Raw genomic sequence first — 19992 nt, 5'->3', positions numbered from 1 at the left:
AACAAAAATTCCCGGACTTTTGAGCTTTTGCGGCATCAAGTAGGTGCCTGACAAAAAAGCACATTGTGGGAGAAATAAACTCAAACACACATGCACAGTGGGACAGGTGGCAGCCAGGATTAGGCACCCCATGTGTGCGTCCGCTGGCACGTTTGTGTGCTAATTCATCTCTTGATTAAAATTCTGCTGATGAATAAGCCAAGCTTTTTTCCCACACAAACACACAGCCTGTAGCTCTCTTTTGATGTTTAACCCTTTCATGCACGAATTATGATATATATATTTTTTCAACCCTTACAGAGCACTCATTTAATTCCATGGTGGCCGTTCTTTCATTTGCTCCCTTTCAGTCAAAATAGATTGGACGTTTGGCGGTAGATGAAGAAGATGATCTTAAATGTTAATATTATTGCCTAAATGTGAGTTTACTGACAAAAAAAAAAAAAAAAAGTATAATATAATAACTATAAACTGCAACGTCTGGACAAATTACGATGGGGCTTTGCTGTGGTAGATACAGATCTATCAGGTCACTTCAGGTTGATTTCGGGACATTGTAGGGACACGACCTGTTTATATCGGGTCACTTCCTCTTGATTTGGGCACATTTCTGGGACATTTGCTATAAATGTTGGGTGGTTTTAGTTAAAGCAAACACTGTATCTGTGTGATTTTTACAAAGATCAGATAACATTTGATGGTGATTTTATGCAGAAATGTGAAAATTCTAAAAGGTTCAGATACTTTTTCATACCACTGCATTTGTCAAATGGTAGATTTTTGATAAAAACTAACAACCACACTGCATAAGCGTATTTTAAGGGGGGGCAAGGCAGCCCCCCCCGGTGGCTGAAAAGTTTCATTGCATGTAAATGACTTTCCTATATATATAAAAGTTGTAAATCAATAAAACTGCAACAAAAATGAATGAAATGGAAAAAAAATAGATTTTTATAATGGGTCAAAATTATTTTTCGAACAGATCATGTGACTAGCAACTTAGATGTTCATTTGCTTTTCATATAATATTAAAAAAAATAGGGAGGGCAATTTTTTTTCAAATGACTTTTTTCTTTGATTGAAAATATTTTGTTTGATTAAAGCAACTTTTTTTTGAGAGAATAGTCTGGGACCCAGCCCATTAACGGCCTCTCGAGCAAGTACCAAATCAATCGACAAATCAGATTTGTTTATTTAAGTGACGTGTTCTTAACGAGCAACGTCACTCTTCCGCGTCGGAAGTCGTCTCCACAGCAACACAGATGGCGAACAGGAGAGCCGAGAATATGTTCCAATCCACGGTAAAATCAGTTTTAAATTACCAAAAACACATCGACACAAGTCAGTGACAACAGTCTGTCTCGCGCTAGCCATGTTGAATAAACTCCGCTCTCCTCGTATGTTTATTTCCGCGCGCAAGTCCCTCGTCCCGCCCGTCGCTGATTGGTCCACTCCGCTGTCTGTTTGCTGTGGCTTGCTCCGCCCTGGAAATTTTATCCGCTTAATGGTGGCCAGACTCAATAGCTGGAACAGCGGTGAGTCTGGAGTACCAGGCTAACTTTTTTGGGGATTAAATGATTTAGTCACAAATGTCCCACCCAAAATATTGCCCAAACACAAAAAGGATTGCTTCAATCAAAGAAAACTTTTTCAATGAAAAATTAAGTGTTCAAATGCAAATTTTTAAGTCTCAAATACTTTTTCGCATTCTAAAACTTTTTCCATGATTGAATTTTTTCTTTTTTTGATTGAAGTGATTTTTCTTTTTGAAAATATATATTTTTTGAAGCAACTTATGTTTTGATTGAATAATAAAGACAAAAATGTCTTCGACAAAATGTGGCCCAAACACAAATCAACATTACTTCAATCAAAAAAGTTGCTTCAATCAAAACAAAACAAAAATCCGTCAAAGAAAAATAGCTTTCACATGCATTTTTAAAAAAGTTTTTTTAAGTTTCAAATTTATTTTTGCATTCAAACACATTTTATTTTTATTGAAGCGACTTTTTTTAGTTGAAAATATACATTTTGATTCAAGCAACTTTTTTTTTTTATTGAAGCAACTTTTTTTTGATTGAATAATAAGGACACAAATCTACCTCCATCTGGCTCTGCCACGGGGATACAATTTTTGACTGGGGTAACTATATTGGCACGACACCGGCGGGCGTAGCATATTCAATGGATGACGACCATGGCGAAAGGTATTGCCTAAGCAGCCTGATTTAGAATTCCCCTCAAGAATGATGGGAAACAAAAACCGCTCATTTTCAACTTATTGTTATAAATATTCTTGTAAATTAATTTTATTGCTGATGCTGTGTTTCGGGGTCATCAACATGTTGTGCCCCCCCAGCCCCAAAAGTCAAACTCCGCCTATGTCACACAGGTTTTTCTGCCATTGAAAATGAAAGGGAAATTTGGACGTACATGGCCGTCAATGGGTTGGACGTGCAAGGCTGTCCATGGCATTGACTTAATTGGGCACCAGTTGAATGGTAAATGGGCTGTCATGGTAAAAAATCAAAGGGACCTATGTTGTCCTGCTATTGAAAATGAATGAGAAATTTGGACGTATACAGTGTACCACAGTACAGGATATAAGTATATCTTTTTATGGGACAACACCAACAAAATGATACTTTGACACAATGAAAAGTAGTCTGTGTGCAGCTTATACAATAGAGTTCATTTATTTTCACCTCAAAATAACTCAAAATATAGCCATTAATATCTAAAACCCTGGCAACAAAAGTGAGTACACCACATGGGAACTACGTACATCCCTAAATGTCCAAATTGAGTACTGCTTGTCATTTTCCCTCCAAAATGTCATGTGACTCGTTACAGGAGTGCTGTCAGCATTGCTGCAGAGATTGAAGAGGTGGGGGGTTAGCCTGTTAGTCCTCAGATCATATGCCGTACTCTACATCAAATTGGTTTGCATGGCTGTCACCCGAGGAGGAAGCCTCTTGCTACACAAGAAAGCCCGCAAACAGTTTGCTGAAGAAATGTCAACAAAGCACATGGATTACTAGAACCACGTCCTATGTTCTGATGAGACGAAGATTATTTTGTTTGGTTCCGATGGTCTCAAGCATGTGTGGCGGCGACCAGGTGAGAAGTACAAAGATAAGAGTGTCATGCCTACAGTTAAGCATGGTGGTGGGAATGAGTTATTTTGAGGGCTGCACACAGACTACTTTTCATTGTGTCAAAGTTTCATTTTGTCAGTGTTGTCCCATGAAAAGATATACTTAAATATCTGCAGAAATGCGAGGGGTGTACTCACTTTTGTGATACACTGTATGGTTGTCAATGGCACCCCATTAGAAATGAATGGGACTGTTTTTGGCAAAATTTGGGGTAACCGTACGTTTTTGGCAATTTCTGGACACAACTTTTATGCCCCTTAACGTCCTAGATTTTTGATGTGTTAATTATGCGATTTGGTTCAAAATTGTAGGACTACATACATTTTGATAAAATAAATAAATAAATAAATAAATAAAAAACGCGTTTACGGGCAAATTCCTTGCGTTGTCCGGTCATTTTGATATTTGAACGGTGACGGTCAGTCAAACGGTTTGGGCTGTGCGGCGTGCCGAAGAAACGCCATTCAAAAAAAAAAAAAAAAGGAATTTCACTATCTGGGCCTTTGCCTTGCAAAGTACCAACTAATTCAACTCGAATTAATGGGGCTTGTTGCTAACTGTTTGTTAAGAATCTTGACTTCCTGCCTTCCCACTCACCACATAAGTCCTGGGAATTCCCAGAGTGACGGTGAGGAACGTTCCTCCCCCGTCCGTCCGTTCGGAATGCCGGGATGGGAAGAGCAGACTCTGTGTGTGTTGTCGTTTGTGTGAGTTTTTTTGTGCACGGGTGTTGTAACACTGCTCAATTTCCCGCCTTCCAGAGCTGGAGGCCAAGGAGGCGTGCGATTGGCTGAGAGCTGCTGGATTCCCTCAATATGCACAGCTCTATGAAGGTAATAGTGCATTTTTTTCTCATTTTGTTCACTATTTCCACTTCCTGGACTGGAGGTAGAGTTTTGAGGAGGTGGGCGGGTGATGGGGGGGGGGGGGGGGGGGGTCATGGGAAAGGCCTTGTTTTCGCTACTGAGATTCTCACAGGGTTCTTCCTCTTGCTTCCTGTCACTTTCTCTGGCTCTTGCTTTCAAGAAATTTGAGACTCTCTTATAACATCACTTAGAGGAAATGAAAAGAAGACTTACTAGCTAAGTCTTTTTAACAAGAGGCAGTGCGTGTTTTTTTTTCAAGCTGTTTGTCACTCCAAATTCAAGTTCTCGCTCGTTATTCTCTCTCTCTGTCTTTCTCAACCTTTTCATCAGAATCTCAGTTTCCCATCGATATTTCCTCGGTGAAAAGGGACCATGACTTCTTGGATGGAGACCTGGTGGAACCTTTGTCCAGGTAAACTTCTCGTCTGCTTTTGAAGTTCTCCAGTAAATCGTTTTCAGAGTTTTGAGGCAATATTGTGCTGGTGTGTTACAGGCGTCTCAACACATTGAACAAGTGTGCCTCCATGAAATTAGACGTCGGCCACCCCAAAAAGAAAGTAAGCTTTTTATCTATGTTTTTATTACATAGGAAATGGTTTCTAGATTCATAAGTTTCTTCAATCAAAATGTATTAGTACTTTCCACTTTATCGTAAAGGACCTCCGAAAATTACTAACCATACACCCCAACTCCAGACCATCGATCACAGTCAGGGTTGTCTTTGTCTCTTTCATTCAAGGATTAAGTTCCTCTTTTCTGACAACAATATTTTTATTATTTTCAAAGATTTTTTGTCCATTCTCATCCAAAATTTCCGAGAGTCACTGTACAGTTTCAGTAATTAAAATGTGTGATCTAAAACTCCAAATTGTTTGTAGGTGTGAGTGTGTGCGTTAATGGTTGTTTTTCTCTATGTGTCCTATGACTGGCTGGCAACCAGTTCAGGGTGTACCCTGTCTCATGCCCATTGTTTGCTGGGATAGGCTCCAGCACACCCACGGCCCTCGTGAGGATAAGCGGTTCAGAAAATAAATAAATGAAAAATGTGCAATCTTGGCATCTTTTCCAATATTAGCTCCTATAAAAGTTCAGAACTCTAGCCCCTAAAATTGGCCCTATTCAGTCTGCCATAGTTCCCAAAATCCCCTAGCTGAAATTAGTACTAAAATGAATGAATCTGCAGGGTGATGACTCCGATGAAGATGACCCAATGGCCATCAGCAAGCGTTGGACATTCGAATGGAGTAGCCGGCGCTGGTCCCGCCTTCAGGACTTCCTGTCAGACGGCGCCCCCCATGGGAGAGCCGAGATCCTGTGTAGCGCGGCGAGCAGCGAGAGCGCTCTGAGTGAGCTGAGCGAGCAAGAACTGGTGGAGATCTCCTCACTGCACAGTGAGGACTCTGCTTCCACGTCGGCAGACATCATGTCAGTGGCGTCCCTGTCGGCTTCCTACCGTTCGCCGCCCCACGACCTCCCACACTACAATTCCTTGCCAGTCAAGGGTGGCCGCCACAGAGGCCGCAGCAAAGCAAAGGAGTTCCTGCGGCGTATGGAGCTGATGCGGACTTGGGGGCCTTCCACCATGCGCAAAAGCTCAAAGCGCAGACCCCCAATGGTCATCAGCGGACCCGTGCTTCAAGGGGAGGAACCCTTGGCCCTGCAGGTTCTGCAATGTACCCCCATCAGCCAGTTGGAGCAAAACCTGGCTAGGGATGAGGGCGAAACGTCGTCTGTCAAGCTTGGTGACAACTGTGGGGACAACTGTAGTGACAACTGTGGTGACGACTCTGGAGAGCTCTCCATGATGAACGTTAGCCCTATTCTTGATCCGAATCCAACGCCACCGCGAGCACGAACAGCCAGCAAGCGAAGCAGTAAGTACCTAGAGGACATAGAGCTCCCCTTACCGGGCAAGAGGCCCGATGGACAGAGGAATCAGTTCTACTCGCACGAAAATCTCCTCATCCACATCCCTAAAGACCACAAACCAGGCACCTTCCCGAAAGCATTGTCAATCGAAAGTCTAACACCTGGGAGAAACTCTGCCGACTCACCTGTCTCTCAACCGTCGCGAAGCAAGAATCTAGACAACATCTGGTCTGACTGTCAACTGTCCAAGTCCCCCTGCCCAAAAGCTCCAAGGGGCAGCAGAGTGAGCGTGTACGACAATGTCCCTGGCTCCCACCTGTATGCCAGCACCGGGGACCTCCTGGATCTGGAGAAGGAGGACAACCTGTTCCCGCACTTGGACGACATCATCCAGCACGTCAGCGGCCTGCAGCAGATCGTGGACCACTGGAGCCGCGGTGTACTGGCAGACGATGAGGATGTTGAAAACGTCCAGGGCAGGACCACGCCCGTCTCGCTGAATGACACTGACTCCATTGGGACCGGTCGTGACAGAAGGGATTCTGGCGTTGGGGCCTCCTTGACAAGACCGCGGTAAGACTAGTTCTAGAACTGGGGTGTCAAGCTTGTAACCGAATCAACATCAATTATTAAAAATCATCTGATGGGGAAGCTAGTGGTTCTAACGATCTCACTTTGGAGACCACTGGTTAAGAAAATCGGTTTATGTGTCTGTAAAGGCCCCAATAGGCCTAAAGAAAGTCCTGCCTGGAAAATACACAATGGTATGCTGTACTTGTGTGTTTTCCAGTGTGCGCTGGCCCAGTTTCAGAACATCTGACAATCTCAACCATCCCTGTTCATCGCTGCACATAAGCAGCCAGTCGGCCGCTCAGCTCAGTCTGCTGCACAAATTTTCCTTGCTGCGCCTCACCGCCATCATGGAGAAGTACTCCATGTCTAACAAGCACGGCTGGACCTGGTGGGTACAAGAACGTCGACGTATGGTTTCCCTACTACTTTCATTATGCAACCCATAATATTAGGTGTTAGTCCAACTCACAATTTATGAAATTCCTTCCCCCAAAGCTTGTTCTATTTAATGTGACAGCTGGTAGCCTTCTCCCTAAGGAGTAATTCTTGCAAGAGAACTACTGAATGCGCCAAAAGACAGAGAAACTCAGCCATGTTGGATAAATTAACCAGGATCCCTATAAAAAAACTTATTGTGGTTTTGCATAATGGCTTCCAAATTTGAACTGCATGTACTTTACCTTTAGGTGAAGGTACTTCTCTGTTGAAAACCCACACTTGCGTGCTTCTGTGTTTCCTTTAGGTCTGTGCCCAAGTTTATGAAGCGCATAAAGTCTCCAGACCCTAAAGACAAGAACGTGTTTGGGGTCCCACTCATCGTACACGTACGACGTTGTGGCTTCCCGCTACCCCTTTGCCTCCAGCAGGCCCTTGCCCACCTAACACGCCACTGTTTAGACCAGGTACTAATGGCACGGAGATCTTAACAGTTGTACTAAAGCACAATATTTGGTCACAAAACACTTGCTTTGACCAGTGGTACAGTTGAAGATAATAAGTATTTGAACACCCTGTTATTTTGCATGTCCTCCCACTTAGAAATCATGGAGATGTCTTAAATTTGCATCATAGGTGCATGTCCACTGTAAGAGAGATAGTCTAAAAAGAAAAATCCAGAAATCACAATGAATGATTTTTTTAACGATTTATTAGTGTGATACAGCTGAAAATAAGTATTTTAACATCTGAGAAAACGAATGTTAATATTTGGTACAGTAGCCTTTGTTTGCAAGAGGTCAAATGCTTCCTGTAGTTTTTCACCAGGTTTGCGCACACTGCAGGAGGGATATTGGCCCACCCATCAGTCAGGTTTCTGGGCTGTCGCTGAGAAACATGGAGTTTGAGCTCCCTCCAAAAGTTTTGCATTGGGTTTAGGTCCGGAGATCGGCTAGGCTATGCTAGAACCTTGTTATGCTTCTTACGGAGCCACTCCTTGGTTTTCCTGGCTGTGTGCTTCGGGTCATTGTCATGTTGACCTAGGCACGACACATCTTCAATGCTCTGACTGAAGGATGGAGGTTGTTCCCCAAAATCTCACAATACAGGGCCCCAGCAGTGACGTGCGGTCAGGGGAGGCAGGTGAGGCAGAGCCTCACCTGTCATCATGACAAAAAAAATAATTATAGCATCAAATTTATATTAATATTTGTCCATTGCTCTTAATGTATGACTCATTTCAAACATTTTTTATAGTCAAAATCGCTGAATTTGCCCATTTCCTGTTCAAATAACGAAATGAAACGAGAGGTGCGGCAGCAACGAGCAAAGCCTCACCTCTGATTGCGCAATCCATAACAAACTGGGTTGATACATGGAATTGGAGCGTGCTGGTTGCCGTACATCTGCATGTCGCCATTATAATGTTTCCAGATACGTTTATTTGACCTGATTTTCCACAGTCTGGCTAATGTCTTTAACCCTTAAAGTTTAATGTTTGTTAGCGACATATTTAGTTTTGCTGATGGGAAATAAAACCGCAGTGAAAAGGCACAGGTTGCGGCAGATAATATGCTGCCGCACAGAAGGGGGGAGTACGTGAGCCAACAGGTAATGGGCGGCGCCAGGCGAGTCAAGTGCACTGCGGCGAGCCGTTTTGTATTGTTTACTACGTCTACATCGGACTCCCAAAATGGAAGAGGATTATATATCCAAACTTAAAAATTTCTCAAAACTGGACTTTCAGTCAAAAGTGGACCTGATTAACAGAGGTAGACCAATGCCGGAGCAAAAAGGTTTGCTTCAAACTACGGGACAGTCTAAGATAACTCGCTGTTTTCAAACGGAGTGGTACACCCGAAAAGACTGGCTATGTGGCTGTCCTTCGAAAAATCGCCCTTGCTGCCTTTTCTTCTCAACTTGTGCCAATGTCTGGACTAACACGAGATATTGTGACATTAAAAAACTACCACGAAGGCTAAGCAAACATGAGAAGCATTTAAAGCCTGATTGCTTTAAAAACTTTTGGAAGCTCAAGGATCGATTTGGCTTTGACAAACAGCGGAAGCTCAGCGGTAGCAGCCACACGGCCCAAGGTAAAGGAAAACCGAAAGAGTTTGAAAGACCTCATTAATGCAACCTGCATCCTAGCTAAACAGGAGTTAACATTTCGTGGTAACGATGAGCGTGTAAGCTCTTCTAAACGTGGCATATATGTAGAACGATTACATGGTTTTGCTGAGAAAGATGAAAGGTTAGCTAGACATTTGGACACATCCACTGTGTTTTCTGGCTTGTCAAATAGAACACAGAACGATCTAATTGAAGCAATCCTCTCCATTGAGGCGGAGAGATTTTTTAAAGTAAAGGAAAATAAGGAGGACTTTTACAAAAAGGGCGTAGGTTTGCATAGGGACGGTAGGGAAATAACACTACCAACTTTTCAGGATGCTAAAATTGTCCCCACCAACTTTTAAGCAACCTTACCTTTTTTGCTTGATATAATGTTCAGTTATATAGAGAATTTAGATCTTTCAATAGTTCCATATGTTGTAAGGATAGAATTGACCCTACCATTATTAAGTGAATTATTTTCATTATGTTTATGTTTGCTAATAAAAACCAGACATTTATTCAGGAAGTTTTCAAAATGTTTCTTTAGTATTTTTTGAAAACAAAGGTTTGAATCGAACAGTGTATCATCTGAACCAATGCACGTAAAAGTTATTATCAGTAGATAAGGATTTATTTTGCATTGATCATTTTTGCCTATTAATTAATTAGGTTCATATACATGAGAAATGTGGCCCTTTGCCCCCTTCATCCAATCTGTTTGGTCTTTTTAATGTCCCGTCCCCAGCAAAAAGTCTACCTACATGCATGTTATGCTGTTATATCGTCCCTACGAAAGTTGAGACCAAACCTATGCTCTTCCAAAGTAACGGCGGTTTTTGTGGTGAAGGACAGGCGCAAGACCACAAACAGTTTTCATTTCAATCTCATTAAAAAAAAAAAAAAAAAAAAAAAAAAGAGAGAGAGAGCTTAGATTAAGAAAAATACAATAGAATATTTAAAAACTAAATTTTGGACTTAAATAAAATATCCTTTGTTTTTCTTTTCACACTTTTTGTTTAGCAATCTGTAATAAATTGATTAAAGTATCAGAATTAAAAGTTTTAAAAACAACTGAATATTTCACTAAAGGTCAGAATTGAATTCTGTGGTTTTGTACACCACTCTTTACTCTCATTTATGTTGCATGAATTATAGAATTGCGACGGCCAACACATTGAGGGTGTAGAGCAAATGCATGTTATTTTCTTACTTTTACGTATTGATAATATGTATCGTGTGCGCGTGTTTTGTGAAGAATGCTGATGAGATATGAAATAACCAGTAGCCAATTGAATAAGCTACCCTTTTTGGTTTATATATTTGGAAATCTGACACTAAAGGAGTCAGTGCCTCACCAACCATGAACCTTACCGCACGTCACTGGGCCCCAGTAATCCTCTCTTTAATACACTGCACTCGTCCTGTCCCATGCGCATAAAAACACCCCCAAGGCATGATGCTACCACCCCCATGCTTCACAGTAGGGATGGTGTTCTTGAGATAGTACTCATCATTCTTCTTCCTCCGAGCACGGTTAGTTGAATCTTGACCAAAAAGTTCCATTTTACTCTCATCTGACCATAAAACTTAGTCCCATGACTTCTCTGCATCATCCAAATTGTCATAGGCAAACTTCAGACGGGCCTTGATATGTGCTGGTTTAAGCAGGGAACCCTTCCATGCATAAGTTCAAACCATGACGTCTAGTGAGTGTTTTACCAACAGTAACCTTGGAAACGGTGGTCCCAGCTCTTTTCAGGTGACCAACTCCTGTCGTGGAGTTCTGGTCGAGTTCTGGTCATTGAGACCCCACGAGGTGATATCTTACATGGGGCTCCACTCTGATTGAAATTTACCGTCATGTTTAGCTTCTTCCATTTTCTAATGATTGCTCCAAAAGTGGACCTTTTTTCACCAAGCTGCTTGCCAATTGCTCCGTAACCCTTTCCAGCCTTGTGGAGGTGAACTATTTTGTCTCTGGTGTCTTTGGACAGCTCTTTGGTCTTGACCATGTTACAAGTTTGAGTCTTACTGATTGTATGGGGTGGACAGGTGTCTTTATGCTGCCATCGACCTCAAACAAGTGCATCTGATTGAGGATAATACATGGAGTGGAGGTGGACTTTTATAGGCGGGTGTTTAAATACTTATTTTCTTCAATGTATCCACTATACTAACCACATAATGGTGGACTTTCTTTCTGTCTTTTTATTTTGGTGTTTTTTGGGTTCCTCTTTAGGTTGGCCTGTTCCGCAAATCTGGTGTTAAGTCTCGCATCCAAGCTCTGCGTCATCAGTGCGACTCCTCGCCTGACTCTGTGGACTACGAGCAGCAGTCTGCTTACGATGTGGCCGACATGCTCAAGCAGTTCTTCCGGGACCTTCCGGAACCTTTGCTAAGCAACAAACTCGGAGAAACTTTCCTGCACATTTATCAGTGTAGGTTGCATCCTCAGTGCTGGGATAGCATTGGCCTAAGACTGACATATAAACTCTTTGAGTTTCTCTTCTCAGATGTACCCAAGGAGCAGCGTTTACAGGCAGTGCGGGCGGCCATTTTGTTGATGGCGGACGAGAATCGCCAGGCGCTGCAGACACTCCTTTACTTTTTGCGTGATGTGACAGCACAGGTGGATGAAAACCAGATGACTGCCAACAACTTGGCTGTATGCCTGGCGCCATCCCTCTTCCACCTCAGCCTGACCAAGAGTGATACGCTCTCTCCACGGTTTGCCAATATTCTACTTGTATTTTTTTCATTTGAATAAATTCCAACACTTTATTTTCAGCATTTACAGTACATGCAGTTTCTAGAGAAATTAATTAGTGTTGAATCAATATAATATTATAATAATATATTTTTGGCTTCCGATTCCGACACCCGCTGCCAACCTCTCACTTCAAATGGATTGGACATATATTTATGATAAACTCATGTCTGGATGGCGATCATTATTTTGGGGAAGGGCGACCAGCTGTTGGAAACCTGAAGATCTCAAAATACACATATTGCACAGCATCGGCATGTTATTTCGTTGTACTAACTGAAACTGATGGCATAATTTAATGCCGTATCGGTACCAATACCGATACTAGTATTGGTTCGTTAACACACTTAAATTAATAGAAATATTCTACATGTTTGTATGCGTTCTCTGTGGTCCTGATGATGATGATGAAGGTCCATCCAAAGGAAATACGCCAGTGGCCGACCAGACCAGAAGGACCTGAATGAGAACATGGCTGCCACTCAAGGGCTAGCTCACATGATCAGCGAGTGTCACCGCCTCTTTCAGGTCTGCATTTTATGCACTTATGTCTTACTAACATTGTTATGTACATATTAGAGTTGCGCAACACCATTTTTTTGACACCCGATTTTCCCACGAAATTACCAAATACTCACTTGACTGCAAAATAATTGCTACTAGCAAAAAACAAATTCAAATTCACAGCATAACGATGAAAATAGCCACATGATTTGACATCTACCATTTTCAACAGCACTAGTTAACAGCAGTGTTGGGAATAATGCCGTTATAAATAATGCCGTTACATAACGGCGTTATTTTTTTCAGTAACGGGGCAGTCTAACTAATTATTTTTCCCGCCGTTACAACGCTGTTACCGTTACTGACGGTCAAAAGTGGTGCGTTACTTACTTTGAATAAACTGAAGGAACTACCAGCTAGAGGCGTGCGAAATTTCCGATTCTTAGATTATTCACGATTCAGCCTTGGAAGATTCGAGAACGATTCACAAATATCCAAATTCCGATTATTGAATTATACCAGGTAAAGCGGAAGTAAAACACAGTCAGCGCGGTCTTTGGGACGCAATGAGGAATTGACCGAGAGTCAATATAATGTTCAACTCATGCCGCTAGATAAAAAAACAATCATACCTGACTGCGGTTGACAGCCGCTACAAACAATGCCCAGTTGCTAGTTGCTACAAACATACGAACAAGAACAAGTATTTGGTACACTGCCAATGGGTTTTCCCATTGGCAGTGTATCAAATACTTGTTCTCCCCACTGTATATGTAGAACTAGATGCAAAATGACAGACGATGTCGGTGTTAGAACATGTATTATTGAATAGAGATGCGAAATGATAGACTTTCCAGCGTAAGTAAACAGCCGCCATCTTAAAGCGGTATACCTCTCTAGAAGGCTCTGTTGTAGCGAACCTAATTAACTTTTTATCTAAAATACTCCTAAATCGGCAGAATCTTGTCTTGAATCTATCTTTAAATGATGAAATAGTGTTGAAATTTTGACAAAAGTAGACAGAAGGGAAATTATGGAATAACGGGAGCAATTTTAACAACTGTAACAGTTGATTCACAACATTGAATTAATTGAATGTAGTTTAAAGCTGCTGATACAGAATGGGGACTGGAGTTTTTTATTTACTGTTATTTTTGTATATTTGTTTACTGTTATATGTTAACTTGATACTGAAATAGTAGTTTGGTTTAGCCTGAGAGGATTTTTGAACAATTTTGGAACTAATGTACAAAACATTAAAAAATATATATAAATAAAAAAATAAAAATAAAAAAGGAGGGTGGTGCATCAATAATCGTTTCATAATCGAATCGGAGCCTCTGAATCGTAATCGTAATCGAATCATTAGGTGCTCAAAGATTCCCATCTCTACTACCAGCCGTAGCGAGTCTACTCTGCTCTGTTTATTTGTCATCCAAGACTTGGGGTGCGTTTAGGTTCATGGCAATGAAAATAGTAAACACACACTACCTTTGCAAGAACGATGGAGTTGCCGTTTGATACGGTCATAATGTGCAGGTCCTGCTCCCATCCGCAGCAAAACTGTTCGTAGCTTTGTAGCGATTAGTAATTTTGGAATTGCTGATGAATTTAGTAACATACACCAAACAATAAATACAGCAGAATGTCCATTTCGCCTAATTGCGGAAACCCGTCGACATCTTTACTCCATTTGTCTTCGGCTTGCTTGTAAGGGTCAACATTGTTCACATCCTTAAGTTTGATCACATATCTGTTCTTCGCCTTAGAAACGAGTTTGTCTCTTTATCGAACTGGCAAGTTAAAGTTCAATGTCCCGTGAGCCAGACCTGCTTCCAATATGGCTGCGTTGTTGTCAAATCTCACGTGATACCCCATTCTGTGACGTAAACGCTCGAGCCTAATAGCGCACGTACTTCAGAGCCGGTGTTTTCACACACAAACCGGAACAGTGCGTGCGGCAAACACACACACGCAAAACAGATGCAAAGGGATATGATGGAAGAGCATTCAGAGGAAAATTTGTCCTTTACGAGGTGGAGATATAAACGCTATTTCAGGTTGGTCGAAATTAAAGGAAAGAACATGCATGTAAAGTGTAATTTATGTCCCGGGGCAAAGCTTTTGTTGACATCTGTGGTAAGCAATTCAAATCTGTTTATTTTTGTTGCACTTCAAGTGTAGAATAAATCTGTTGCTGGTGAGGTGCAATGAATATTACAAGGTTCTATAACACAACTACCTGTCTGTTCTTCTCTATTCAACTGACTCGAATACTGCTCAGAAAATTTGAAATTCTTTGACATACAACGAGTTCTTTTTAAAGTAACGGAAATAGTTACTTTCCCTGGTAACTAGTTACTTTTACTATGGAGTAATTCAGTTACTAACTCAGTTACTTTTTGGAAGAAGAAGTGAATAACTATAACTAATTACTTTTTTAAAGTAACGTGCCCAACACTGGTCAACAGTCATTTACAGTATGGTCTTCCGACAGATCCCAGACGAGATGGTGACCCAGTCCCGCAACTCCTACTTGGAGGCTGAGATTGTGGCGCCGCCGCTGGACGAGCTGGGTAAAGCCCACCTGCAGGACATGGACGAGGGCGAGGAGGAAGAGGACGATGACGAGGAGATGGAGGAAGGATCTTATCACGCTCATGTGGAGAAGCTAATCCACAACCTTTTGAAGGAGACCAAAGACAAGAGCAAAGCATGGATATGTCGACCAGCAGGAGAACTCACAGAACTGGCCTTCAAAAAGGTGACATACAATTGACTAGATCACATGCTGAGACACACACTTTAACCGCTGTTCCAGTGCCATTGACAACAATAGGCGTCCGATCCATTTAACTGTCTGTCGCGTGATCGAACTGGATGCAATTGTGCCTTCAGGTGGGTGACGGTAACCCTCTTCGGCGGTGGCGTGTCAGCACAGAGGTGGCCGCCACTCCCAATGAGGTTTTGCATCGTTTGTTACGAGAGCGTTCCCTCTGGCAAATGGAACTACAACAGGAGAAGGTTGTGGAAACGTTGAACAAGCAAACGGATGTATACCGGTACACCTGTCACAATATGTCGCCACAGCCCCGCACGGACTACGTGATTCTCAGGTATGATTAGGATACACACCACTGAGCTGCACACATTTTCACTGGGGTGCTTTTCCGTAGGTCCTGGCGTTCGAACGACATTAAAGGCTGGATTGCTTTGGTGTGTGTGTCTGTGGATCATGACGACTGCCCGCGTACGGCAGCGGCGGTACGGGGCGTAGTCCTCGAATCCCATTATCTGCTGGAGTCATATGGCGTGCCGACCAGAACCAGGTTGACGCACGTCTCCAGAGTCGACCTCAGGTACGAGAAAGCGAATTCCGTTTTTTTCAGATTTGGTTGTCATTTTCTTATGTGGCCTGCAGGGGGCGTGCTCCGGAGTGGTACAACAAAGCATATGGGCACCTGTGCGCCAACGAAGCGCAGAGGATCCGAGCTTCGTTCCTTACAGCAGAACCTGGCCAATAGGTCCTCTGCGCTGAGCTTCATGGTACTAGAACACGTCCACGTACTGTAGCACTGAGAAAAACGAAGGTTTTACAGAATTAGTTTTTTTTTCAAGTACTAAACTCCTCTTGTCGTCATTGTTGTCATCACATGACATGAACTTTCTGGACTTACATCAACCCGAAAAGGTAACGATGTGAAAAAGAAGGTTCCACATTTCATTGCAGTCATGTCTAAGACATGCGATCGTTGCACAGCTTCTGAGAAGCATGGTGTATGTACAGTTTGTGCGTGAGAACATGTGTTTGTGAGAGAATGAGAATGTGTGTCTGTGTGTGAGAGTGTGTGTGTAAGTATACAGTATATGTTTGTGAGTTGGGGTTTCTACGTGAAAGTGTGTGTGTAACTCAAGTGTGCGTGTTGTAAATAATAGCTTTTCAGGGTGTTGCTATCATATTGATATGCTAACAATAAGGAGCAATAAGAAACAAATGCTTTAGTATCTTTAGTGCTGCTGGAAGAGCCTGTATCACCATGGCGATGCTATGATACACTAAACGGTGCCACATAGAACACAGAATTGCTGTTTTTCAATAAAGTCATGCCAAAAAAATCAATTTCTTTGTGTGTTTGTAGGGGTTTATTTTCAAGTATTACAGTCAATTTTCCAGGGAAAGTTTGTCGTCTTTGTGATGCTGCATAACAACATTTCCTGCCAAAAGATCACATATATAACATTGAAATTGCACACTGCCAATGTATATAATATGAGGTCCTTCCTCTGGAAATGTAGCTCATGAAGTTCAACGTTCTTCCACGTAGGGGCACTGTTATCTTGCTGTTATCATTCAATTAGACTTTTAACGTCAGCATCTAATCATCCAGCTATTACCTACCTACCTACCTACCTACCTACCTACCTACCTACCTACCTACCTACCTACCTACCTACCTACCTACCTACCTACCTACCTACCTACCTACCTACCTACCTACCTACCTACCTACCTACCTACCTACCTACCTACCTACCTACCTACCTACCTTACCTTACCTACCTACCTACCCAACCACCCACCCCTCCATCCATCCATCCATCCATCCATCCATCCATCCATCCATCCATCCATCCATCCATCCATCCATCCATCCATCCATCCATCCATCCATCCATCCATCCATCCATCCATCCATCCACGTCTGTCTATGCGTCTGTGCAATCATCTGACGTGTGTGTGAGGTTCCAGTCGCTCTCTGTCACTTCCAGTCAGATGTCAACATCCAGTCAAGTGCATGTTGTCCTCTTCTGTTAGTTCCTGGAGCGCATGGCCATTCGGGCACCACAACCACTTCAAACAGACACTCTGAAAAACCCTGAGAGGACTTGCGCTCTTGATGGACAGATGGATGAAAGAAGAGAGAGAAGAAAAAGAACAGCCAATTCCAGCCAATCAGCAGCCAGAGCCCGAGCAGAGACGCCTTGCAGAAAAAGCCTTTTGTGTTACCCAAGACAAAGATTCACAAGCCTTTGTGTCATGACAAAGTGACACGCGCACTTATCCCACTCACTGGTAAATTGATCTGGCTGCTGGCAGATGTGACTTTCTGGAAGAAGGCATACACTTGTGTCAACCATGTTCAAAATAAAGGCTGCACTAGTATAAAGCATGAGTTGAAAGACACTGTGGCCTTACTTCTAATTTCTTTTGGAAGATTTTTCTAATCATTTATGAGTGTGAGCATGTGTACATGAAAACATAAATATAAACAAACACACACAGTCATCAGTTGAAAACTGGTGAGTGTATGCATAGGATAATGTATAAAATGAAAGTTGTGTACTACGTAATATTTAATTTAATGATTAAAATGTTTTTTTGTTGGGTGTTTGGTGATTCACACATTAAAATAATCTAATTGATCAATCAAGTGGTTGCCCTGCTGTACCGTAGTATATCGATTTATTAATATTTTACTTAATGTTGATTATTTGTATTATATTTAATTGACGTGTTGTATTCATCTCATGGATAAATATAAATGTGTTATGTACTCGATTAGAAAAAAGATATGACTTAAATTTGGCTGCTTCAAGTATTTAATTAAAGTGACGTAATGGTTTGTTTTGAAAGTGTTTGCATTTAGTTTTATTGATTTGGGTGGATACACTGCCCTCTAGTAGCAAAAGTGAATATGACATAACTAATTTCACATGGCTGAATCCAGCTGCTCCTGTTGAGACCAACATAAGCTAAGTTTTTGTTTGCGTTATTTTTTTAATGCATTTGTAATTTAGTTTATAGGTATATTTAGCTGTTTTTGTGGGAATATGTGTTTGAACCATTTGTTACTAGCATTGTAAAAAAAAGTTAGCATTTTATTGCATTTAAGATAGCGAATTTTGCTATGTAACTTAGCCAATTCTTCTTTTGTTGTACTTAGATCCTCATATATATATTTTTATACGGTTTGAGGCTCAGCTCAAGTATTTAATTTTTTTATGTTCCTTATCCTATTACTTGATTATTCCAACTAACTAGTTCATCGATTAATCGGCTACTAAAATAATCAGGAGCTGAAGCCATATATTTATGTATCGTATTAATGTGTATTTTTGTATCATAATTAATTCAACTCATTGGCTGCTATAGATGGCGACAGACATCCAAAAATTGTTTATCACTAGGAGACATCTAATCCAAGTTGCTTCAGATGGATTGGACGTCTAGTGTCGTCAATGGCAGACAATAATCTCTCACCAAGCCATGATAAGTTACTTTATACTGAAGTGAGTATGGAGTCATTTAGTATTTGAAATTAAAATGCATATATTTTTGTGAGAAAAAACATGGTATCAGTAAAGTATCAGTATAGTAGCACTAGCAACAGTACCACATACAGTAGCTTGGTGTCCGAGTTGGTATCAGGGGCCAAAGGATGGTACAGGCACAACACAAGGGCGTAGGTTTGCATAGGGTCGGTAGGGACATAGCACTACCAACTTTTCAGGATGCTCAAATTGTCCCTACCAACTTTTAAGCAACCTTATTTGGATTCTATAATAAGTTTAGTTATATAGGTAATTAAGATTGTCTTCCCATATGTTGTGAGGACAGAATTCACCCTACCATTATTAGGTGAATTACTTTCATACGGTTCAGACTTACAGTACATTTACCCCTTTTCACTTGATGAATGTGCCGGTCAATTTTTTTTCTCTCCCTCAAACGCATGTTTAATTGGCTGATGACTAGAACCCCCTCATTCACACAATCCTGACAGAAATACATGTCGACATGCCGCCTCCGCCGCCCCCTTTTAAGAGGAGGGATATGAGATTTTTTTTTTCAGCAAGCAGCAGCCACTGTAAATAATGTAAAAAAGATCTCAATTTTGTGGAGGTGGGGACAACGCAACAAATTTTGCTACTGAAAGGCTGACCTGCATCAGAGTTAGCATAACATTAAACTGTGTGAACTTGCTAACCTGTAAAACTCGAGTAGAAAGCTGCTTAGAGAGGTGTCTTCCTATATGTTTTCTACAGTTAACTTGAATTCAACTGTGCATTTTGTGCATTTATTCTTTGATTAAAATGTATTTATTTTCTACATCATTTAAAAAATATATTTTTATTTGCAGCCAATGCACATTTTTAACCCCTCTCCCCCAAAAAACACAAAAACACAACCACTTTAAATGTTCTTAATATGAAGCAAGCATTTTGAAAAATGACATTCTCCCATGAAAATAATTTTAACTTTTTTCATTTTTACATAGGAACCAGCAAGGGCGTAGGTTTGCATAGGGACGGTAGGGACATAACACTACCAACTTTTCAGGATGCTCAAATTGTCCCCACAAACTTTTAAGCGACTTTGAACTTTGAACTATATAATTATTTTAATTGATGATAATTATTAGTGATAATAATTTATAGTGTCTTCCCATGTGTTGTAAGAATAGAATTGACCCTTCCATTATTAAGTGAATTTTTGTGTTGTCTGAAATTCATATATTTCAGCTGTGTTTTGCGTCTTTTTTTCATAAAAACGTCTTAAACATGACTTATTATTATCACGAGTCACTGCCGACAGACGCAAGGGGGCGATACAACTTAAAATTAGCGTGTATTGGCCTGCAAATCTGCCCATACAAAGTCGCAGCTGATAGCTGGATAAAGAATCCAAAGGAAATGCCTGCAG

At 41.4% G+C, this 19992-nt stretch overlaps 1 protein-coding gene across 5 annotated transcripts in view; it reads left to right on the top strand.

Moving 5' to 3' along the window:
• stard13a (StAR related lipid transfer domain containing 13a) overlaps window positions 1–17734 on the top strand; it is a 38122-nt gene extending 20388 nt beyond the window's left edge. For 2 of the 5 annotated variants that reach the window (XM_057820706.1, XM_057820705.1), the window contains 14 exons: window positions 3920–3991; window positions 4355–4436; window positions 4518–4581; window positions 5208–6466; window positions 6684–6854; window positions 7209–7368; window positions 11256–11454; window positions 11530–11743; window positions 12197–12311; window positions 14785–15051; window positions 15186–15403; window positions 15464–15646; window positions 15709–15750; window positions 15817–17732. In XM_057820706.1, the coding sequence (XP_057676689.1) occupies window positions 3920–3991; window positions 4355–4436; window positions 4518–4581; window positions 5208–6466; window positions 6684–6854; window positions 7209–7368; window positions 11256–11454; window positions 11530–11743; window positions 12197–12311; window positions 14785–15051; window positions 15186–15403; window positions 15464–15646; window positions 15709–15750; window positions 15817–15892 (3122 nt within the window). In that variant the 3' untranslated portion in view covers window positions 15893–17732. Of the gene's footprint in view, window positions 1–3919; window positions 3992–4354; window positions 4437–4517; window positions 4582–5207; window positions 6467–6683; window positions 6855–7208; window positions 7369–11255; window positions 11455–11529; window positions 11744–12196; window positions 12312–14784; window positions 15052–15185; window positions 15404–15463; window positions 15647–15708 lie in introns of all 5 variants that reach the window. The other 3 variants (XM_057820703.1, XM_057820704.1, XM_057820707.1) reach the window with 3 other exon arrangements.
• The last annotated feature ends 2258 nt before the right edge of the window (window positions 17735–19992 follow it).

The sequence above is a fragment of the Corythoichthys intestinalis genome, chromosome 18, assembly GCF_030265065.1.
Source record: "Corythoichthys intestinalis isolate RoL2023-P3 chromosome 18, ASM3026506v1, whole genome shotgun sequence".
NCBI classification, from domain to species: Eukaryota; Metazoa; Chordata; class Actinopteri; order Syngnathiformes; family Syngnathidae; genus Corythoichthys; species Corythoichthys intestinalis.
The sequence above is the reverse complement of the archived record's forward strand: the minus strand, read 5'-3'. Positions and strand labels throughout refer to the sequence as shown.